Source organism: Chionomys nivalis, chromosome 20, assembly GCF_950005125.1.
Source record: "Chionomys nivalis chromosome 20, mChiNiv1.1, whole genome shotgun sequence".
NCBI lineage: Eukaryota > Metazoa > Chordata > Mammalia > Rodentia > Cricetidae > Chionomys > Chionomys nivalis.
This window is the reverse complement of record NC_080105.1, coordinates 46947691-46972456: the sequence shown is the minus strand read 5'-3', so window position 1 is coordinate 46972456 and position 24766 is coordinate 46947691. Positions and strand designations below refer to the sequence as shown.

Sequence of the window (24766 nt, the reverse complement as noted above, 5' to 3'; positions counted from 1 at the left end):
TTCAACCCTCCTGCCTCAGCCTTTGACTGACATGATTAATGGTGACCCACTACCACCTGCCCTTTTTCTTCCAGACACTAAGTATTGTCAAGTAAAGCACCACTTTGGTAACCTCCAACATATGAAAGCCATCTAGTTTTAGTAGGGCATATGATTTATACATTTATATGCCAACACTTTACCTCTAGTTTCTACTAATAACATTATTCTTTTCTTGGGAGTCCTTCAAACTGCAACAATCTCACTTTGTAAGTGGCTTGTCCTTCTCAGACCAGTCCTTGTGTTGGTGATAGGCTGTGACCCTGCTTACAATAGTACCGACTCTGTAGTAAGTTTCTTGTTAAGATAGTAGTAAATGGACAGGCCAAATGTGGTGGTCCATTTCTAATCCCAGCCCCCAAAGGGGGACAGAGGAAGGCAGATCTCTGTCAGTTTGAGACCAGCCTAGTCTCCCATAGACAGCCAGGTTACATAGTCCCTGCTTCAAAAAACAAAAACAAACAACAAAGATATTGAATGGATGAACTGAGGAGTCTGGGTGATTCAGTAGGAGACAAGTGTAATAGTACTGCCATTTGTGTTACTAATCACTTGAACCTTGGGGAATTTCTTAAATAGCAAAATAAAATAACTAGATCAGTAGGAGCGGTCCATACCACCTAGCTCCAGTGGAATCAAATCACTTTACCTAGTACTTAGGTAAAACATCAAATGAACAAAACAAAAAACTACACAGGGCAGTCTTAGGTCATTCTAGGGGTTTGCTTTTTAAATACAGATACATAAGTTAAAAAGGGAGGCCATTAGGGGGTCCTCCTAAAGGAAGGCTCATTTGCATTCTTGTATCTTAACCATTGGCTGGCCTTTAAAAGGCAGGCAGGCAGGCAAGAGAACCCCTGCACACACCAACACCAGGTTCAAACAGAAGAGCTAGGAGGCCATTTACACTCTTGCTCTCTTTGAGATCCCAGTTTCCACAGGACAGCAGAAACGCCTGGTTGCTCACAGAGGAAGAGGGGTTGAAGCCTAAGCCGAAGTCTGTCCCATTCTTCCAGTGCTACCCCATTCTCACACTGTCATAAGAGGAACTCAACCTCAAGCGAAGCCAAGTGCCACGCAAGCTTGCAAACAAGTTTTATTGGAGGAAAGATCTAACTGTTAAACCTGCAGGCAAACTCCTTTCACAATTACAGTTCATAGAGACGCACTAGGCTTCACAGCTCCCCAAGCCCCACACTAGAAAAGATAGCTTTTAGACGGCTTTGAATGTACTGCCACTCTCAGAACATCTATAAACACAATAGTGCATGGGCATGATTGCTCACTTTTAGAGACTCAGAGCCGGGCGGTGGTGGCGCACGCCTTTAATCCCAGCACTTGGGAGGCAGAGGCAGGCAGATCTCTGTGAGTTCAAGACCAGCCTGGTCTACAAGTGCTAGTTCTAGGACAGGCTCCAAAACCACAGAGAAACCCTGTCTCAAAAAAAAAAAAGAGAATACAGAAGGTAACAAATCCTGCTGGCAGGCGTGTGGCACAGCACCAGCTTCACAGGCAATCTGTGGGCGCTTCCGAATCAGCGGTTGTTGACTTATGTATGGCACTCACAGAGTAAGAGCGGTAGCTGAAGTGGGGAGGGAAGGCTGAGGGCGGGGAATCTGTTGCAGTCCCACCCAGCCAGCCTTTTACCTCAACAAAGTGTGTGGCAGCATCTTTGGGACAACACAACACTTCATAAACAAAAGCAAAAATGGATATTATTCCACAGAAAACTGTCTGAAGCAAGGATTGGTTAGGGCTCCCAGGGTGGACTGCGCCTTCCATCCACTTCTGTTTCCACATGATACAAAACATCAGCCAGTGTGTGTTCCACCACCGCGCCCCAGCCCATGTCACTCATCTGCAGGAGGAATAGAAAACAAACAAGCAAACAGGAAAATGAGTGATTACAAAAGCCACAGCAAGAAATAAATCATCGAGGATGCATGCAGACATTCTAATGGTACTCACAGGGTGATAAGTGAGATCTTTTGGAGGATATTTGAAGGATGGCCCAAAGTTAATGGAAACCTGGGTAAGTTCAATTCATGCAGACACGGGAAAAAAAATGAAAAAAGAAAAAAAAGAAGTTTATTTGGCAGGGGATATTTAAAGGAAAACTACAAGAACTAGGAACTGTGGTGCATGCCTGTAATCCCAGCACTAGAGGCTGAAACAGGAGGATCCTGGGTTAGAATCTACGCTGAACTACACAGCAGGCCCTGTTTCAAAGTAAAAACAATGTCACTAAGATTGGAACAAACAAGATATATATTAACATTGCTAAAAGTGATCAAACCCTTATGGCTATCAAGCACTAGGTAGAAATAGATTTCTCACTCATTTCTGTCTGGAGTCAAGAGATTCCCTATCTTACTTTGTTCATGGGAGGTAGCAACACTAATACATGGAAATCTCCATGTACCAATTTTTCCTTTTAAAACAAGCAGCAACGATAATCCCTTCATGCAGGATTTTTTTTGAGACAGGGTCTCACTGCATAGCTCTGGCTGTCCTGGAATTCATTGTGTAGACCAGGTTGGCTTTGAACTCAGAGAATTCAGCCTGCCTTTACTCCCCAAATGCTGGGATTAAAGGTATGCACCACCATGCCTGACTATATATATTTTCTATAGTTATTGATGGTAGTAAACACATTACATAATCAACCATGACGCCAATGGCGCCCGAATGCATGTGCTTTGTATGTTTTGCGTTAAAACAATGACATCTGCAAATACTTGAGCCATCCAGAATGTGTGCATTTCCAGCCTCCCAGAGGCTTTCAGATTTCTTTCTACAAGTCACTCTCCTCTCCAATCAACGGCTCTTTCATCACAACCCCTCCACACACCAAACACAGGGTACATACCGTGCAGCTCTTGTACAGTGAAATGGCCGGAAAGTAAACTCCCTCAAAAATATCTCTGTAAGCCACACCCTGATTGACACCATTTTTATAAAATATTATCTGAAACAAAGATCAAGGTTTTACTTCAGATTTTTTAAAAAAAGAACAAAATATGAAAAAAAACCTCAGTTATGAAACACTGAATACTGTTACCAGATCAAATGACAATAATGTTACTCCTTTTAATAACATACATTTTATATAGCATCTTAAATTTATATGCTAGGCTTTTCAAGTAAAATTAATAATAATGTTTCTGTTGACTTTAAGCTCATTTGTTTTTAAATTTCCATGCTTCAGATACCGAACAGTTCAATAGTTATTCCATGCACATTATATTTGGAGGAGGGACCGAGACAGTCCCATGTAGTCTAGGCTGGCCTCCAGCTCACTCTGCAGCTGAGGGTGCCCCACACTCTTGCTTCACACCTCATAAGCACCTTGCTTACAGGCATGTGCCAACACACTCGGCTTTCACTGCACCGTGTTTGTAACACGTATCATAAAGACTTTATTTTATGGCAAGAACTTTTTCTTGCTTATTTCAGCTTTAAACTGATATAATTTCTCCTCACTCCCACTCCTCTTTTCTTGTTTGGCCCTGGGGATGTGCCTGGGAGGGAAGGCAGGCAGAGCTCTAGAGCACGAGTGAGCCACCAGGCCCTGGTATCTGAGTGACAGCGGTCAGTCTCCCCTAGTTCTGGTCTCCCTCTGTACTGGGCATCTCCTAGGAGAATGTCTAGCTCAGGCTTCTTTAATCCCCTGCATGGCTCCTTATCAGGTCACTGTCCTTGTAGCCATCGTCCCAGAAAGAACACTCTAATGCAACACAGGGACACAGGGAGCACAAGCGACAGGTAGAGGAAGTTCTCAGCTGCAGGCAGCTATGTTGAATACCATCCCTCAGTACCTGGGGGCCTCAGCTGCTTCACTCAAGACAATCCTGGAACTCGCTCTGGTAGACCAGGCTGGCAAGCCTCTGCCTGTGCGCCACCACCTCTGCCTTTTATCCTCAAGGAGTCCAGATCTTCAAAGCATTATTACTCTGACATATTTATGACTGTGACTCACCTCACTATGGGGAGTCTGTTTCAGGCTCTTTTCTGCTTTGTCCACAAAGTCTTTTTCTTCAAAATACAAATAACTCTTGAACTTTATCAAAGCCTTGAAAATCCAGTAAGAAAAAAAGAAAACGTCATATTCAAGAGTCAGCTGCGTCATTACAGAGAAAACAAAGACAGACTCACACAGACAATGCCATGTCAGTCTTTTTCACTGAGTTTTGTGAATTTTTCAGTTCCTAAGCACTAAGTTTTTTTTTTTAAATATTTATTTACTCATTATGTATACAGTGTTCTGTCTGCCTGTATGGCTGCAGGCCAGAAGAGGGCACCAGACCTCATTACAGATGGTTGTGAGCTACCATATGGTTGCCGGGAATTGAACTCAGGACCTTTGGAAGAGCAGGCAATGCTTTTTAACCGCTGAGCCATCTCTCCAGCCCCTAGCACTAAGTTTTTTTAAGACAGGGTCTCACTATGTAGCCCTGGCTGTGCTGGAACCAGAACTCACTATGTAGACCAGGCTGGCCTTAAATTCAAAGAGGTCCACCTGCCTCTGCCTCTGCCTCCCAAGTGCTGGGATTTAACGTCTGTGCGCCACCACTTCGCTCTTAAGTACTTATTTTCTGGTTTTTTGAGACAAGGTTTTTAAAGTAATTTTTTAAAGAGACTAGTGGGCCATGTTTGTTATGCATTTCCCAAAAAAGACCTTAGTAAGTGAATTATACATACACACTTAAAAAAAAAACACAAAGTACCTATAAAAGAAAGTGAATTAATTGAAAAATCATGGGGAAACGTTTCATGACAACATTTTTGGGATCACTGGAGTAGTTGTATGGTTGATTTTTCACTAAACACACCAAAGAATTCCAGGGGAGATGCAAGAAGTTAAACAGATCATGTTGGAATATTCTGATATTCCTAAGGAAGAAATACATGTTCACCCTCCATGCTGTATACAAAGATTAATTCAAAGAAAGTCATCAGTGACCTAATGCAAGATCAAAGTTAAACATGGAAGGATATTCTCATGACTTGTGGGTACACCAACATTTAAGTCACAGAAGCAAACACAGAAGAAAAATAAAAAAAAAATAAATAAAAAACAACAAGAACAACAACAACAAAACCAGACTTCATAAACACTAGCACTTCGGTTCATGAGAGGATCCATTAGGGCTGGAGAGATGGCTCTGTGGTCAGGAGCAGACACTGTTCTTGCAGAAGACCTGCGTTTGGTTCCCACCTGTGACCCCAACTCTAGTTAAACCACACTGACAAACCTGACCGTTGTGGGCGGTACACAAAAGACACCATTAAAACTGAACAGAGGGCTAGCGCTGGAGAGATGGCTTAGTGCTTAAAAGCATTGGATGGTTGCTCTTCAGAGCTCCTGAGTTCTATTCCCAGCACCTACATGGGATCTGATGCCCTCTTTTGGTGTGAAGATTTACATGCAGACAAAACACCCATATACACATATAAGTAAATCTTTAAATCATAACAATAAAAATAAATAAATCAGCCGGGCGGTGGTGGCGCACGCCTTTAATCCCAGCACTCGGGGGCAGGGGCAGGCGTGTCTCTGTGAGTTCAAGGCCAGCCTGGTCTACAAAGGGAGTTTCAGGACAGGCTCCAAAGCTACAGAGAATCCCTGTCTCTAAAAACCAAAAACCAAACAAACAAACAAATAAATCTTAACAAACAAAACCCAATACGGAGTAGAGCACTGGCTGCTTTTTCAGAGGACCCGGTACCTACCAGGTAACTCCTAATAAAGTGCAAGTCCAGCCTAGGTACCCACATAGTGCATATACATACAGGCAAACAACATACAAGAGTCTACAAGAGTGAGTTCCAGGACAGCTACGACTATTACACTCAAGAGAAACCCTGTTTTGAAAAATTAAACCAACCAACCAACCAAACAAACAAACAAAAAAGATGTGGCTCGGTGGTAAGGTGCTGGCCAGACATGTAGAAGGCCCTGGGCCAAACTTGTTTATTTTTAAAACTTTTTAAAGATTTTTTTTTATGTGTGTGTATGTACAATTATATGTAATTACACACACACACACACACACACACACACACAAAATCTGCACGTACACCTTTACACCAGAAGAGGGCATCAGATCCACTTATAGATGGTTGTGAGCCACCATGTAGTTGCTGGGAACTGAACTCAAGTCCCCCAGAAAAGCAGACAGCGCTCTTAACCTGAGCCACCTCTCCCATTCCTGGGCTTGACTTTTAAACATTAAAATACTTAAAAAAATAAATAAATAAATAATAAAAATTTTGTACCTGGGGAAAAAAAAAGACTTAAAATTTGAATATTATATATGTGTGTGTGTATGTATATGTATATGTAAATCCAAAGTTGAACAATGACTAATGATACATTTCCCGAAGTACCTATTGGGGGAATTGCAATGATGTCCACCAATTTCCCAGTAGTACATAATAGAAAAGAACAAATTGATAACATGTTAATGGTAGAATTTAGATGGACTACTCAGGGACTAAAGCCTTAATTCTTTCCATTTTATTGCTATGTCTGAAAAGATATGGGAAACACACACACCATGGGGAACCATCACAAAAGAACATAAGCAACAGCTACAGGGGCTGACTGCCACAGGTAGTCAAAGCCAGAAAGCTGATGAAGGAGGACAATCTCACCTTATCTTTGTAAGTATCCGGCAGTGACTTGGCTGTCTCTGTATCTTCGGGAAGATTGATATAAAATCCTAGGACATCTCCTTGTCCATAGCCAGACGAGTAGTGTTTGCCAATCGACTGGTGGAACTTGGTTCCCTTTTTGCTCCTCCAAGAATAGCTAAATTTATCATACCCTAAGGGAGCTTGAAGGTTACCTGTCCCAATGAAAAGACATGTGGAGATCAGAAGGCTGCAGTTAAGGCTCATTCTGCTTCCCACCGCATATCTTTCTGGTCAACTCTGTAAAGTGCTCACAAACTCTCTACAGAATTATGGGAATACCAAACTGGCTACTCCCTCAGGAATTTAACTTTAAGACCACAATCTGGTAAACAATGAGCCAGATTACCCCTGCTGTAAGGCCCACACAGTGCCCTCTGCTTACCCAAGGGCTGGGACCAGCCCAGCCTGGCAGCAGTATCTGGTGGCATCTCATCCACAGTGATTTCAAAGTACCAGGCACCTTTTCGTACCCCATGAGAGGCCCGTACCATGGAGTAGCCCTTCTCTCCAACCACAGTGAGCCGGTCATCAGAGATCTTTAACTGGGGAGCTACAGCGAAAGACCAAAGGCAAGGCGTTATCTGAGGGGCTCAGGATCTTAGCACACACACCTCTTAAAGATTTACTTACTTGTTCATCAGGTGTTTTTCCTGAAAGGTATCACAAATTCTTTCATGAGACAGAGCTCATTCTGCTCCACTTGAGTATGGGAGGGACTTAGTGACACTTCACTTTGTTTGCAACACAACTCTGGGAGGGCCTGGTATGCATTATGTGGCCTTAGATTGTGGCAATACTCCTGACTCAGCCTTCAGAGGGCTGGAATTATGTGTATGTGCCACCATGCCCAACCAAAGTAACACATTTTGACAATGTTGAAGGCACATGGTCAGCAACCAATCAAAGCTAAAGTGACCAACCAACTTCAGAGACTAGGGCCGGACAAGATCACAGTAAACTCTCTGCCCTCTCAAAACACTTGCTTTAGGTATTATTCTGCAGTACCACTCCAGAAAACGACTCAGTAATCAAGAGCATCTTCCAAAGGAACTGAGTTTGATTCCCTACACCCATGTCAGGCAGCTCACAACTGCCTATAACTCCAGTTCTAGGGGATGCAATGCCATCTTCTGGCCTCTGTGAGCACCTGCACACTTATGTGAGAGTGTATACACTCAAAGATACACCTACACACCCAAATTAAAAATTATAGCCAGGAGGTGTTGGCCCATGCCTTTAATCCCAGCACTTGGGAAGCAGAGGCAGGTGAATCTCTGAATTCAAGGCAAGCCTGGTCTACATAGTGAGTTCTAGGTCAGCCAAAGCTATACAGAAAAGCCCTGTTTCCCAAAGCAAGAGTGAGAGAGCGAGAGAACTAGTTTTTGAACTGGTAAGAGGTGACTGACTGCACCAGTGCACACAACAAAATGCAAAAGCTTATAGGGCTCTGTACTTTGTGCATGAAAGAGATAGGAGAATACATTTATCTGTGAAGAAGAAATACCAGCAGCCAGGCATGACGAATCATGTCTGTAGTCTCAGCACTCGGGAAGCTAAGTAGGGAAGTACTTATGCAGTGAGGCTCTGCCCGCCTCCCAAAAGACAACTAAATGGGAAAAGAAACAGAGAAACTAGAAACAAGGGGATGGGTGAGAAAACGAAGGGAATAAGAATGGGTATAGCCATGAAGACATTAAGTACAAATTTTGTTGTTGTTGTTGTTTTGTTTATCAAGACAGGGTTTCTCTGTAGCTTTGGAACCTGTCCTGGAACTAGCTCTTGTAGACCAAGCTGGCTTCAAACTCACAGAGATCCACCTGCCTCTGCCTCCCAAGTGCTGGGATTAAAGGTGTGCGCCACCACCCCTGTCCTCCTCTTGTAGACCAGGCTGGCCTCAAACTCACAGAGATCCGCCTGCTTCTATCTCCCAAGTACTGGGATTAAAGGCGTATGCCACCAACACCCAGTTAAGTACAAAGTCTTACCCGATATCATAGTAATTAGGCCAATGGGTAAAGGTACTTGCTGCGCAAACCTGCTGAATCGACCTAAACATAGGAGAACTGACTCCAGAGTTTTCCCTGACCTACACATGTAGCCCATGGCACACACAGCTACACATACACACCCCCATTAGATACAGGAAGACGCAAAACGGGAAGCCACACCAGCAAACCAACCTAGCTGAATATCACACTGAGGAAACTAGGGGAAAAAAAACCAGCCATCAAAGCTAACAGTGACCTGAATATACACTAAAGTCAAGCAGCTGCACTCAAATACTACAATCTAGTGATTCTCATAGTAGCCGAATCCTTCTCTGACAAGCCTCATGAGCTCTTGAGAACAGGTTATTATAAAGGAGTTTTGGCTGACCTATTTAAATTTCTATTGCTGTGATAAATACCAAGGGTTTGGCAGTTGCTCTTCTGTGGCTCTGCCACTTGCAGTATGTCCCATGTCTCTTAGGGTCAGACAGGCTTCACTCCACACCTATGCAGTCCTTGGCAGTCACCCCATGGTCCTGGCACCTCCAAACCTGGAGTTGTAGTCACTACTACAACTGAGCTGCACCTTCACCAGTAGCCTCTTCTGGCCTCTCTGTAGGGACTCCAACCTTACCACATGGCACTTCTAGGACCCCTCCAATCCCATCTCAAGGTTTCCACTGTAACTGAATGGAACCTTCATCAAAGGCCTCTCTCGGCCTGTCTCCATGTAAGATGCGCAAGAGGCTTCCACATTACTAGGTTAGGCTGCCAGCTTGTGATGTGGGAGAGTCTTCTGTGATGTGTTACTTTCACTGGTTAATAAAGAAACTGCCTCGGCTCTTTGATAGGACAGAAAATTAGGCAGGTGGAGTAAACAGAACAGAATGCTGGGAGAAAGAAGCAGAGTTGGTCAGACGTGATGGAGCCAGCCACCATGTCAGACATGCTGAATCTTTTCCGGTAAGACACCACTTCGTGGTGCTACACAGATTATTAGAAATGGGTTAAGCAAGATATGAGAGTTAGCCAAGAAGAGGCTAGATATAATGGGCCAGGCAATGTTTATATGAATACAGTTTGTATGTTATTTCAGGTGTAAAGCTAACCATGCGGGAGCCAGGTGGGACGAAAAACAGGCCTGCCCACAGCCCACTACAAGCTTGAGATGCAGTCTTGGCCTACTCTGGACCAAAGTTCTGTGTGCTGGCCCTGAGGAAACACTTCCTAGAAGATTTTACCTCAGTGCGTCTGGTGTCCTCTTAGTCACAGTTGATTCTTCTGCCTCAGCTGACTAGAAAGCACAGATTCTTAATACAAATATCAAACATCCAGTTTCTGAGGGACTCTCTGAGCTCATGCAGCTTCCCACGCCAGCCTCCACTGTCTGCATTGCGTTCAGCAACGCTACCACAGAACAGCCCATTCAGTTTGCATCTAGTGGCTTTTCCAGTCCAGGCTCTAAATATCTCCACACTCTTCCCCAGAGCAAACAGGCCTATCAGAGCAACGCCTCACAGCCCTGCACTGGCTTCCATCTTAATTAGATCTCTATTGCTGGGATAACATCATAACCAAAACAACTTGGGAGAGGACAGTTTATTCCATCCAACACTGCCCTCACTGAGGGAGTCAACGCACAAACAGAACCAGAAACAAAGGAACGGTGTTTTACTGGCATGCTTCCCACAGCTTGTTCAGGTCGGTTTCTTTCTTTCCTTTTTTTTTCTTTCCTTTTCCCCCCAAGACAGGGTTTTCTCTCTGTAGCCCTGGCTATCCTCAAATTCAGAGATCCACCTGATCTGCCTCCCAAGTGCCAGGAGTAAAGTTGTGTGCCACCACCGCCCACCAGATTTTCTTTTATGCAGGCAAGAACCTCCTGCCAGGGGTAGCGTCACTATAGTGGGCTGAGCCTTCCCATACCAATTATCAATCAAGAAGGTGCCCTACTGATTGCCCACAGGCCAACCTGATGGAGGCATTTTCTCAGTTAGGGTTCCCTCTTCCCAAATAACAAAAAAACTAGCCAGCACAGTTTTCCATACATACCTCGATCATGTAGTGCTAACAAAACCCGTTCATATAAGCAAGCTCTGTAGAGGTCTCCAGGAATAGGTTTTCCTGCCCAGCAGTCAAGTTCCAGCTTCTCTGGGTCAGGGGCATGAGGATCAGGCTCAGCTAGAATATACCGATAGCCATCTTTGTTAAACGGGTGTTCCAAGGGGTAGCCATGAGGGGGGAGACGCTGAGCAGAAAACAAAGGGTCACTGAAAAGAAAAAGAAAAACTCATTGAAGGAAACTAAGTTCTCTCTAGTTCACCTGTGCTCTAGCCTGTAAGAGGCCTCTAAACCAGGTGGTGTGGCGCTCACCTTTTTCTCCGCACTTGGGAGGCAGAGGCAGGTCATCTCTAAATTCAAGGCCAGCCTGGTCTACAGAGCCAGTTCCATGACAGCTGCGGCAAAACAGAGAAACACTGTCTCAAATGAAGACAAAGGTCTCCGATTTGTTGCTTCTGGTGGAAAGCATTCAACTTTACAACAAATGCTTTATTTAACTCAATCAAATCACCAAACACCTGGTCAAGATTTCCTTAAATTACTTGTAGCTTGTAGGGGACTGACACCTAACTCTACACATGTGCTGTCATTTTACAGCCTGCTTTATCCAATTCTGGGGTCAAACCCAGGCCTTTGTATGTGTTAGGAAGAACTCTACCAACTGAGCTATGTGCATCTCCAGCCCCGTAGTTCATTTGGCATATAAACTGAGCTATGTGCATCTCCAGCCCCCGTAGTTCATTTGGTATATAAACTGAGCTATGTGCATCTCCAGCCCCCGTAGTTCATTCGGCATATAAATCAAGAGACAGAAGCCTGGAGACAGAAGACTCGCCAGTCTAAATCAGAAGTGACCTGGATTTCATCGTCTCAGCTTTGGACAGGAAGAGACATGGAAAGGAGAGGAAGGAAGCTGAGGCACTAACAGTGAGTAAGCTTTATTCTCCAACCTATCTAGCCATCCCAGGATCTCTTAAGGGACTTTATTCCCCAGAACAGAAGACACTATTATTGGGCCTTTTGTTGTTTCAATGCTGGGAATTCAACCTGGGCCCTCCCACATGTCAGGCAGGTCCTCTAATACTGACCTGTATTCCCAGTGCAGTGCAAGCACCTATTTTATAGTAATGGGTTCATAAAAGACAAGACCTTGGGGTCCAACACCCTCACACAGACATATATGACGGCAAAAACACCAATGTGCATAAAATAAATAAATTAAAAAAAAAAAGACATCATTTGAAGTTATTGTCTTATCAGGGGTTCAGAACTCACCACAAATGAACAAACCCCCATATTCTTAGCCTTAAGAACACAGCTCTTTCCCTTTCAGTGGATTTTGCCTACAGCACATAAACAGGGCGAGGGTAAGTGGGGTGGGGGTGATCCCACCTTCGGGCCTTCTTGGTCGTCCCTGTTGTCCCTCCGTCTTGCTGTTTACGCTTGGCTCCCCTTCCTTTCCCACTGCTTCCTGCTGCGATTCCCCCTTTGAAGAGAAGACAGATCATTTTCACAGAGCCACATTGCAGGCACAAAGGCACTCCAAGTCCATGGCGACTACCATCCCCCAAAGTGCATTTGTGTAACATCACAGAGGGTTTTTTTTTCCTTGCTGTATACTGGATTTTTAGCCTGGTTCTAAAAGTATCAGCTGTATCTCACAGCCAATGTCCTGGCCCAGTTCTGACAATAAAGGTCACACGAATCTAGAATACCTAATATCTGTGTTACATCTTCAACCTTCCTTTCCTTTAAAAAAAAAAAATTAAATAACCAATCAATTAATTAAGGTATGTATGTGGAGGTCAGAGGATAACTTTGTAGAGTTGCATCTGAACTTTACATGGGCTCCAGGGACTGAACTAAAGTCACCAGGCTTATGTAGCAAGTACCTTTATTGACCAAGTCATCTTTCTAGCCCTTTCTTAATGAACTGTAAGCAACAGCACTTCATGGGGTTGTAACACAAATGCATTTGTATTCAGATTCCAAGCACCCACAGCTAAAAAAGAATGAAAACAATTGCATGGATCGTGTTGACCACTTAATACAAACATTGATGTAAATGTCCTTATCATAGGTCAATGTCCACTTGCTTGCACTGCGTAATATATTTCATAAACATATAAAGGCATTATCTACTTAAAGCGCTTGAATATACAAGACAAAAGTACACCAAACAAAAAACATAAACAGAAATATAAAAAGGTGTTTCTCTCCAGTGTTTGAAAATTCATCATAGTTATATGATTCAAGAACGGAGGCTTTAAATTTAGTAAGCAGTTTTTGGTTCCACATCAATACACTTAAGACTGTGCCAATGAATTCAGTATGTTACATGAACCTGGTTTGTAGAATTAAGGGCAAATACAACAATTTATATATTTTATATTAGAACTTACTATATAGTCAGGTCACAAGCAATATTATATTACCTTATGTGTTTTGTTATAATTTTTGTCCATTTCTCAGTTTGTTTTTCTCTTTCCAGAAAATGTCCCTTAACTGCAGGAAAACACCTTTATGTAAACAACTGCATAGAGTACTATATGTAAATTTGGGACAAGCTTGAAAATTATCAGCATTTCTGCTGCAATAAAAAGAATAAAGACACGAAGGGCAGGTCATATTCTGCACACACAGTACCAGATTAATGCAGAATGCCCTTTTATGAACCTGGCTGTTATCCACTCAGCTCATAAAAGGTTTAATGCTAAACAGTTGTGATGACATAACTATCAATTAAAAACCTGCCAAACCCTCTACTACCATGTAGGGGCTGCTTCAACAGAGTGAGCAACACCGAAGGGGACTGCTGGCTGCTATGTCAGGCAGAATATGACAGCATCAAGCTTTTATTCCCACCATTAAACTGGAACTACAGCTCCATAGTAAGTGCCGTCACACCACTTTCACAATGCTTTAAAATTATTTAGCTTCTACGAAAGCTCAGCAAAAAGCACTTCAAACCACATGATACTTAAGTCTGAGGCTGAAAGAAGACAGAGAGGAATTCACCTCCCAGAGTGGTTCCACCTGTAAGAACAGAAGCGGCACTGTGTTGTCAAACATCAACAGTTACGACGGGAAAGCAAGGTGTAAGATAATAAATATACTTGTATTTCCAACACACCTTAGAATGTTAACTGGACAAGATTTATGTATTTAAAATGCTCCCATTCTAACAGACAAGTTAATGAATGATGCCATGTATGGGATGGATAGCCACTAAACTGCCTCCTCGCTAACCCCCCCACCCTGCCTGCCAGTTCTCATTAGATTAGCAGCAAAGAGAATTTCCTCTATTAATTATAGGGACTATGGGGAGATGCCATAGCAGGTAATCCAGACAGAAATCCATCATATGAAGTATGCTGAAATTCACGGAGAAAAGCAGCTTACCAAGTGACAGCTGAGCTATGGAAAAGGGTTGAGAGCAAATCAATTCCCCAAAAGTGTTTATTATGATACAGATGTGGGATCTAACATCACAGAAAGTGTGGCTGGGTGGATGGACATCACTAATGCTCGCAGACTTAGAGTCCTAGTACATCCCACTGATGTGTCTAACTGATGAGCTAACAGCACTGCCAATGCCACCAAACTGCTGCCAAGTGACAAGAGCGCTCTCCCACTGTCATCCCAGTGTCTGCTAGCTGCTGGAATCTCAACGTAAAAGCATCTTAGCAATCACTCAGGGCTGGGCCATCCTATAGAACACCAATTCTAGGCAAGGATGTTAGAATTCACAAATCTTTGGACAGGATATTTAAGCACATACCATTTAGGTTCCCACTAGCAGACACAGCGCTGCTTTGTTTTTGGTTGTCATAAGCAGGGCCAATGTTACTGAGATCCTAGAAGAAGAAACATCCTAGTAAAAAAAAGGCCACATGAACAAATTAATCTGATAATTACTCAAAAACAAGCAAACAAGAAACAGACAAAAGTAGAGCACAGAAAATTAAAAAGGTCCCCAGGTGGACACTTCATGAACTCATGAAGGAGCATGAGTGCCGCGGTCAAGAACTAGGGTCAGGATGACTCCAGGATGCAATCAGCCAAGCAAGCAGGTGGAGGAGGGAGAGCTGCCCAGCAGGCCAGCATGCTTAGGTACCCTCACTCTGCTCTCCAGGAATTCTGGCCCACAAAGCTGTATCTTTCCATTTATGAGACAGAAATCTGAATTTCCAGTGGCCACCGAGATGGCCAGCTCTTCAGATCTTCACAGGCAGCAATCAGCTTCAGCCTCAGTGGCTGGGAGGAGGCGGCTGAGGACAGAATCTCTGAGTCTACGCCACACTGACAGATCTCATCTCAGAAAAAGTTAGCAAATCAAGCATTTTAAGGCAAATCTGAAAGCCTTTTTAGTTGCCAATGTGTCCTTTGACATGCAACAACAAAAAAAAACAAAAAGGAAATTTCTTTTTCCCAAAAGGTTCTAGCAACACATATTCTCCAAAATTTTCTCCACCACAAAGAATGTTTTGATAGGAGCAATATTTCAGATAACAGAATACAGGGGGAGGGCCTCGGTCAGACTTTGCTGACTCCCCATGGAAGTTCTACCCTTTCTGAGGAGTGGACAGCGGGTGAGGTGGAGGGAAGAGTGAGACCCGAGGAGGGAGGGAGTGGAATGGGGATAACTATGTAAAATAAGATTGTATTTAAAAATGTTTAATTAAAAAAAAAAAAGAAAAGAAAAAACTTATAAAAACTAAGCCCTAACACTAAGGAACAACTAGAATCAATGTGGCCCTAGCAAGTGGGAGGCTGAGGCAGTAACAACTGTCATGGGTTTTAGCTAACCTGGGCTACAGTGAGATCTTGTTACAGAATAGCAGTGTGTCTGACAGATGCAAACAATCTTGTGTGCATGATGTGTGCACATATATGTGTGTTGTGAGGGAGGGGCTTGCACATAACCAAGCACACTTCTGTAGATACCAGAAATAGTCTCCTCAGAAATAGTGTCTTCCTCTATCAGTCAGCCTTTTTGTATGTGGGTGAGAACAAGTGAAGATGTAGAGGTTAAAGGTCAACTCTGCAGGGCCAGGCTGTGGTGATACACACCTTTAATTCCAGCACACGGGAGGCAGAGGCAGGAGGATTGGTGAATTTGAGGCCAGCCCATCGAGTTCTAGAACAGACAGGGATAACCTCTGTCTTTAAAAACAAAAAGAAAAAAGGAACAACGTTGCAAACTGGCTCTCTCCTTCCACCAGGGCCTCAGAGATCAAACTCAGGTCATCAGGCATGCATAAGCAAGCAGTTTTTACCGGCCTAATCATCTCACTGGCTCTACCTATTTTTTGAGACTGTCTCTCACTGAACCTGGAGCCTGCCATTTAGGCTGACTGGCCAGGAAGCTCCAGGTCTGCCTGTCCCTGCCCCACAGTGCTGGGCTCCTGGCTTCTATGCGGGAGCTAGGGAACTGGGGATATGAGCTCAGGCTCTCAGGCTTGCACAACAAAAACGTATGCATGGAGTCATTTCCCCGGCCTCTCCTCTGGTGTAGGAGGCTCTTCTGTTTATGTGTTGCTTTCATTGGTTAATCAATAAAGAAACTGCTTGGCCTAATAGGGCAGAACTTAGGTAGGCGGAGAAGACAGAACTAAATTCTGGAAGGAAGAAAGCAGAGTAAGAGAGAGCCGCCATGGAGCTGCCAGGTCAGACATGCTGAATCTTTCCTGGTAATCCACAACCTCGTGGTGACATACAGATTAATAGAAATGGGTTAAATCAAGATGTGAGAGTTAGCCAATAAGAGGCTAGAGATAATGGGCCAGACAATTTCTGTGTGATTATTTCGGCTGTAAGCTAGCAGGGTGGCTGGGACAACAAAAGACCCGCTCTCCTCATACAACACTCCTCCTTTGTTTTTTGTTTGTTGTTGTTTCTTTTTTGGACACAGCCTCAAACTCATGATTCTCTGTTTGTACCTCTTTACTGCACTGCCATGAGTACATCATGACCCCAGGTCATATAGTGCTGCTAGGCAAACACTCGATCAACTTAGCCACATCTCCAGCCCATTGTGAACAAAACTGCTTCACTACCTTACATGGCTTCTGACAGAAAAAGAACACAAGGCCGAAGAGATAGATGGCTTAGTGGTTAAGGGCATTTGCTACTCTCCCAGTGGACCAGGTTCAGTTCTCAATACCCACATGGCGGCTCACAGCTGTCTGTAACTCAAGTTTCAGGGGCGCTGCTCCAACTCCCTCTTCTGGCCTCTGCAGGTACTACACATAGTGCACATACCTCATGAACATAGAGAATGAGAGAGAGAGAGAGAGAGAGAGAGAGAGAGAGAGAGAGAGAGAGAGAGAATGAGAATATGAATATGAAGGAAGGATGATTAATGTACCTGATCCAAAAGTCCAAATTTGGGATAATCTTCTTCTGGGTCTTTGCTTCCTGGGTCCGGGTGCTCCTTTACCAAGAACACGTCTCTCTCCTTACTCTAAAACAACACAGCATCTTAGTAATAATGAACATTTTTCCCCTTTAGAAGTACAGAAGATGTTCAGTCATCAACTCCAAATGTCAGTTCCTAATTGTGCTCTCCAAAACCCTGCGGTTCCTCTTATTATAAAACTGTGCCAGGCAGTGGCAGCTCACACCTCTAATCCCAGCCCTCAGGAGGCAGGGGCAGGAGGATCTCTGTGAATTGAGGCCACCTTGGTCTACAAAGTGAGTTTCAGGACACCCAAGACTACAAAGAGAAATCCTGTCTCAAAAACAAAAAAACAACCAAACCAAAAAAAGAAAAAAAAATTACTATAAGACCATAAAAACTCAAATGGAAGAGGCACTTTTTTTTGTTGTCTGTTTTTTGTTGGTTTGTAAGACAGGTGTCTCTGTGTAACAGCCCTGGCTGTCCTGGAGCCAGCTCTGTAGACCAGGCTGGCCTTGAACTCACAGATATCCACCTGCCTGCCTCTGCCTCCACCGCCCAGATGAAGAGGCACTTTTCAAGTGCCCACATTAGGCTGCTGGAAGTAGTTCTGTTGAGAGTTCTTGCCTAGAATGCACGAAGACCTGGCATGAACATGAGGTAAAGTGCCAGAGGTGAGGAGGCAGACAACTGTAACTAGCACTCTGGACGGAGGGAAGCAGGAAGTTCAGTCACCTTTGTCTACATGCTGAGTTCGAGGCCTGGGCTACAAGAGACCTAGCATAAGAAAAACAAACAAAAACAAGAGCCGTGCTTCAGAACCCTCTGCTATCCTCTCACGGAATAAGGAGAGCTGGCGGCCTACTACTGACCTCTCCCCAAGTGCTCGCATTACTTCTATGTTCAGAGCAAGACTTTATATAATCAAAAATGAAAATTTGAAAAAAAAATTGGTCTTCAAGTTTAGTATAAAATCAAATTGCAAAAGAGGGCTCGGCTCAACACTTAAAAGCACTTGCTGCTTTTCCAGAGGACCCAGGTTTACTTTCCACCGTCAGTATTAGTTGGCTCAAAACCACCTGTAACTTTAATTCCAAGGGATCCCAATGGCCCTTTACTAGCCTTCATGGGCACTGGATACACATGGTACACACACACATACATATAAAGTACATATAAAACAACAACAAAAACCAATAACAAGCAAGCAAAAAACAAACAAACAAAAAAAAAACCCAAAACCCCCAAACCCCAAAACCAGCAACAGTAGCTAAGGGTTTCAGCACATCAAAGCAGTTTTGGGGACTAATATTCACATAAGGCATTATGTTATTAACTGAATTTGTACAAAAAAAAATCAAAATTTAATGACCCGTATCTCATTCAATGATTAATATCAAATAGTTTGCATTTTTCTCAGCTATCACATTATTTCAAACTAAATAGAATTTAACTGTTAGAAATAATACTGGCTTTTTGAAACTAATCCTCTAGCAGTTTTTAATGTACTTACCATTGTTTTGACAATGTTATTGGGCCAAGTCATTTTCCCAGGCCGCTGTCTAGTTGTCATACACTCCCAGTATTTATCAATAAATGGTATAATATCCTATTTGTAAGAAATAAAATACATTAAGAATTATAATTGTTTTCAAAGTTATACACACAGCCCCTTTTAAAGCCATCATCACAATCAAAACAAAGATCCACCTGTAGCTTTTAAGTTCATGGCTCAGTCTCATCAGCACTTGGCTTAGGCAGGAGGTGGCTGTGAATCTCAGGTCAAACAACAAACCACCAACCAAATATATAGATTTGGGGCATTTCACATAAGTCTATACAGATTTTTAGCTACTCAGGGCTGACAGTCCACTTAAGGATAAGTTATACTCCCATCCCTTGGTTGTCAACTGAACGGTGACTTCTGTCCTGAGGCCCTTTTCTTCCTGACACCGTGCAAACCGTGTCTTTTTTGTAATTAAGTCAGAGTTCTGCACCTTCTTCCCCCACACCGGGGCCTGTAGCTAGCAGTTAAAAGGACCATCTGCGATGGGCAGGCAGCCCCAGTTATGTGCTAGCAACTGCTATCGCGCTGCAGCTTAACCCCTGACGCCATAAGGAGGAGTGCTGGGGGCTCAAAGGCAGCGCGTGGGTTCTGCACCTTCTAAGCTTGCTTTGTAGAGGTCTATTTTTTCTCTTATTTACAATTACTGACCACTCAGAATCATAAACTATAGATACCCTTAACTCGTCTGTTACTTTATAATCACAGTCATTACACGAATTTGAAAGTCCGAAATTTCGCCTGTCAGACTTCTCTCCACTTACTCTGGCAGTGACCAGCTTGCCAGCTGTTGCTCACAGGACAAAATCCATGTCTGACCTTGATTCTCTGGCAGCACCATTTTGGACCATCTCGCAGAACCCTCTACCATACAGTCAATAGCATGAAAATTAAATATTCATCAAATAGAAAAGGAAACGGGGACAGTGTAGGGAAAGCTTAGACTACTCTGTCATTCCGAAAACAAGGAGTTCAGAAGCTCATGGGGACATGCCAAAGGTTTGGGCTATCAAGGTGACAAAATTATCCTGGTCAGAAGTGAGACAATCAAATTTCAGAAATCTGGTGAACAATAATAGTTTGTATTATTGCTTCTAGGGTCAAATGAAAGAAATGTGAGATTAAGTCAAACACAAGAGAGAACAATAAAGACAAGGTAAGCACAAGCTGTGATCCACTGTCCTGTAATACAATGTGTTTTACAGTGCACTCTTCACTCGCGAGACCCACTCTACAACAATGATAAAATCAAGCACAGCAGTGTATCTTGGTGGCTCTCATCCTTCCCATCTTCGCCTGCAGATTTTGGTCTGCTGCCCATAATGGCCCTCACCTAGCCAGTTAGCAATTTTTCCCTGCAGGAACAAGAAAGAAGTCAGAAACCAGGCAGCCAGTTCTGTGCTCCTGCTAGGGAAAGAAGCAGGTAGGCGGAAGCAGTGAGACTGAGTTTGAAGACGCCGAGTTCCAGGCCAGCCAAGGCTATATAGAGACTGGTTCACAGCAGACTTGATTATGGGATAGATGACTTGCTTGCTTTCAAAAAGCCAACCAAGTTTACTTAAGAATTTATAATACCAACATCTAAGCCAAATGACACCAACTAGGAAACTGGTAAATTATTATTTCCATATATGGAATAAACAAGGTAGCTACTAGCTGATTTACTCATAAAAACCGAGGAGACTATTATACTTGTTAAAGAAGAAATCTAGAAGTTTCACTTGATTCTGTAGCATACTGCAATTACATTAATTCTAACTCTACCTTATCTTTGGAGAACATGGTTTTTGGATGTTCATCCTGGGTTCGAGACTGCCATGTTAGGTTCGCCAAAGCACTAAGGCACATTTCTTTTAAATCTATCAAAAAAAGGGGGGGAGATGTAGAGATGTATCTGTAAAACTTGATTTCTATCAATAAGAGTATATTCAACACAGTAGGTATGATGGTTAGTTTCAACTTGACACAACTTGACTCTTGAGGGATGAGCTACATCAGGCTGCCTGTGGGGTTATCTTGACTCTGGAGACTTCAGAAGGCTTGCCCACTATGGGCAGTACTATGTCCTGGCCAGGGGATCCTGAACTGTATAGTAGAAAAAGCAAGCAGAGCTGAAACATGCTGTTCTGTGTTTCTAATTATGAGGTCAATGTGGTCAGCTCCCTCAAATGTCTGCTGCTGTGACTTCAGTCATGATGGACTGTGACCCCCCCGCCCCGAAACCTTTTCCCTTACCAGATAGAGAAACCAAGACAGTGGTCTACAAAATAAAAATGGGAACAGCCAAAAGTAATAATTTGGCTTGAAATGGGCAATTGTAATTATTCAGAGCGAAATACCAAGCTAATTCCAACCAGTTCTTAACAAAGGTAATCTAAGTATGCTAACCCAGATCCCTTTTGTTTTCCAAGGGACAATCTTTTAAAAATACTCCAGAGTTATTCTTACTTGCTTGCTTCCGGAGAAAGTAGGTATTCCCACTGTGATGGCACACATTGCAATGGAAACTGTAGTTGGTCATAAAAGGTAGACATGATCTGTGGATAAGCCAAATTATACAAAATTAGTGAACTCCTGAACATATTCCTAAGCATGTTTTCTTCCTTTAAAAAGTTTATCATTGTTGTTATGTGCATACATGATACATGTATGGCACATTTGCCAAGATACACACATGGGAGCGGGAGGCCAACCTGTGGCTCAGTTCTCTCCTTCCAACTTCATAAAGGTTGCAGGGATCAAACTCAGGTGGCCAGGCTTGCCTGGGAAGTGTCTACCCACTGAGCTATCTCACCAACCCACTCTGGCTTCTTCTGCGACAGGGTCCTGATTTACAATTAGCTACAGCCTGTACTGACTGAACTTGTGATCCTCCTACCTTAGCTTCCTACGTACCTGAATTACAGGTATGCACCGCCAGCTCCACTACCTTAGCTTCCTAAGTACCTGAATTACAGGTATGCACCACCAGCTCCACTACCTTAGCTTCCTAAGTACCTGAATTACAGGTATGCACCACCAGCTCCACTACCTTAGTTTCCTACATACCTGAATTACAGGTATGCACCACCAGCTCCACTACCTTAGTTTCCTAAGTACCTGAATTACAGGTATGCACCACCAGCTCCACTACCTTAGCTTCCTAAGTACCTGAATTACAGGTATGCACCACCAGCTCCACTACCTTAGTTTCCTACATACCTGAATTACAGGTATGCACCACCAGCTCCACTCAATATACATTTTTTTTTCCTTTCAAGGTCTTGTGGTACTGCCCTGACTAGCCTGATGTTCAAAATCCAGCCAGCCTAGCCTCAAAATTTAACCATAAGGACTGATTCAAAGGCAGGATGATTTCTGCAATTTTTTTTAACGGTTTATTTTATTTTGTATACACTGGTGTTTTGCTGCATGTATGTGTGATGGTGAGATGGTAACAGGAGTTACAGACAGTTGTGAACTGCCACGTGGGTGCTGGGAACTGAATCCAGGTCTTCCGGAAGAGCAGACAATGCTTAACCATCGAGCTATCTCTCCAGCCCCAGATTTCTACAAAGGGTGTTCCAGACCAGCCAAGGCTACCCAGTTAGAGAGCCATCATAAAAGCTACTCACACTGAGTCAAAAATGCTCACCTACTAGCTACTGAGCTCTTCCATAGAGGAGACTCAGTCTGAGTCATAATGTGATTTTATTTCTCCAGAATAGATGCTTTGACTAAATACGTGTTTAGGCACAAGTTGTTTTTTTTTTTTTTCTGACAGAGTATAAGATACTTATATAGACGTAGATTATAAGCCACACACAAAGATTAGCTCAGTGTTCTTGAGAAATTAAAAAAATGTTTTTCTGACGATGGTGATCCATCCAGGGTTCTGCACACAGTGGGCGAGTACATTACTACTGGACTGTATGCTATACCTTTAAATTTTTGTGACAACAGGCTTTACCACTGTAAATATCAAACCCAAAATATAAAATTAAATATAAATTAAAAGTTTGTCTGAAATCTAATTATATAATCTCTTGTAGTTATATAGTCTTATTTCCCAATGACTTTAAGTTTAAAAGCAAGGGCATGCCTAATAGGGCGCTGCTCTCAATACTTAAATACACACTAAATGACAATAACTCTTCAGTCAGCATCAGGTCACTGAACAGGGGTTAGGGTGAGCACAATATACTACCCACCGATCTACAAACTGAAGCAACTGTTGAATATGACAAAGAAAGTTCTTTTCTTTTGGTGTTTTTAAAAACGCCTTTCAATTTCTTGAGATCATAATATGATTACATAATTTCCCTTTCTTCCCTCCCTCTAAGTCTCCCATGCCAACTCTTCAAATTATTTTGCAATTATGGGTTTTTGTTTTGTTTTCTGCCTGCTTTTATGTCTGTGCATAACTTGCATGCAGGGCCTTGCAAAAGTCAAAAAAAAAGAGGGGCCGGGCAGTAGTGGTGCACACCTTTAATCCCATCACTCAGGAGGCAGAGGCAGGTGGTTCTCTGAGTTTAAGAGGCCAGCCTGGTCTACAGAATGAGTTCCAGGACAGGTTCCAAAGCAACACAGAGAAACCCTGTCTTGAAAAACCAAACCAAACAAAACCAAACAAGTCAGAAGAGGGTAGGGGATCCCCCATAGCTGGAGTTCCCTGACCACAGTGAGCTGCCACATGGATGCTGGGAATCAAACCCCATCCTCTGGAAGAGGAACCAGTGCTCTTCCAGAGATCCTGAGTTCACTTTCCAGCAATCACATGGTGGCTCACGACCATCTAAAATGAGATCTGGTGGCCTCTTCTGGTCTGCTGCCATACATGCAGGCAGAAGAGCAGTGTATACATAAATAAATCTTTAAAAAAAAACATGAAATGTACTCACGATGTGTCTATTCCGAAGGTGTCAGCGGTAAACCATTTTGTACATATTCCACACTGCAACTCCACTTCTCCCAATTGTCGGCCATTCTCTTCATCCACAGAGCCCACCTGGGTATCCATTGCTTCTGAAGTATCGCCAGCACCTTCCTGGAGGCACGGGGCAAGAAGACAATCAAACGGGTTGGCTGACTACATTTTTTAAAATTAGATTAAAAATCTTAAAACAAAATCTAGTTTGCCTTTCAAAGGTGTAAGATGATACTTACTAGAGTATCTTTCCCATTAGAAGATTCTGTCTCCAGACCACTTACATCAACCAAGTTTGCATCGCTATAAAGAAAGAGATTTCAAGATAAACAAACTTCGAAATACCTACTCCGAAACCAAACAACAAACAAAAAAAACCGTGGAAGCAAATACGGATGGACTTCCCAGTCTAAGCCTCTCCTGGACTGGATGCCCAGGAAAACAATCCGAACATTAGAAGGGATATAGTCAAGACAAACACCGTGAAGCCTAATGGGTCGTTACAGACATCTACATGGCTTAGAGATGGTCCTGGGGGGGGGGGGGGGGGAGTCACAGGGATCTGTGTTTCCTAGGGCTTTCAGAAGGATTGTGACTCCTTCCACACCGGCACCGACGGGAGATGCCCTTCCTGCGCTATTTCAGGAACTAGGATTAGGAGAGGCAGGAGGATTGCAAGGGCGGGAGCGAGGGAAATTTGCTTGGCTCACACGGGCGCTAAAGGAAACGAGGTCTGAGGCGCAGTTCAGAGCCAAGCAGTCTGCGGGGCTGCAGAGGGCACAGAGCAGGCGAGCCGTTGACCGCAGAGCCTGGGTCGGGAGGGCCGCACCGGAGCGGCGCGAGCCCCGGAGCGGCGCGAGCCCCGGGATGGCGCGAGGGGCAGGCCCTCCGTCTCGCGCTCTCGCGGGCTGCAGATGCCTTACCCACTCTCAGCCTCTCCGGAGCTGGGCTCCGCTCCCGGAGCAGCAGGCGGCCCCTCTCCAGCCGCGGCGGCCACCGGCTCCGTCTCTCCCTCCTCTGCCGTGGTGGCGCTTGCAGCTGCTCCAGGACCAGGACCGGAGCCCACTCCAGGTCCAGGACCTGCCCCAGTGGCCGCCATTGCTACCCCTTCG

The 24766-nt window shown here is 43.7% G+C and overlaps 1 protein-coding gene and 1 non-coding gene across 3 annotated transcripts; both read right to left on the bottom strand.

The window, feature by feature from the left end:
* Nucleotides 1-1122: 1122 nt before the first annotated feature.
* On the bottom strand, nucleotides 1123-24766 carry Ash2l (ASH2 like, histone lysine methyltransferase complex subunit). 2 transcript variants are annotated; one of them, XM_057752191.1, is made up of 17 exons: nucleotides 24578-24766; nucleotides 23894-23957; nucleotides 23629-23774; nucleotides 21197-21285; nucleotides 20513-20607; nucleotides 18698-18793; nucleotides 17155-17250; nucleotides 14566-14641; nucleotides 13803-13820; nucleotides 12177-12270; nucleotides 10776-10993; nucleotides 7121-7288; nucleotides 6697-6890; nucleotides 4019-4111; nucleotides 2909-3007; nucleotides 2008-2067; nucleotides 1123-1897 (listed from the first exon to the last, which is right to left on the bottom strand). In XM_057752191.1, the coding sequence occupies exons 1-17, from the start codon at nucleotides 24751-24753 to the stop codon at nucleotides 1790-1792; spliced, it is 1890 nt and encodes a 629-aa protein (XP_057608174.1). In that variant the 5' UTR covers nucleotides 24754-24766; the 3' UTR covers nucleotides 1123-1789. The 2 variants fall into 2 exon arrangements, with proteins under 2 accessions (XP_057608174.1, XP_057608175.1); XM_057752192.1 differs by lacking the exon at nucleotides 13803-13820.
* LOC130863282 (small nucleolar RNA SNORA76) lies at nucleotides 19201-19332 on the bottom strand. Its single transcript, XR_009055711.1, has one exon. It is a non-coding gene; the product is annotated as a small nucleolar RNA SNORA76 (small nucleolar RNA).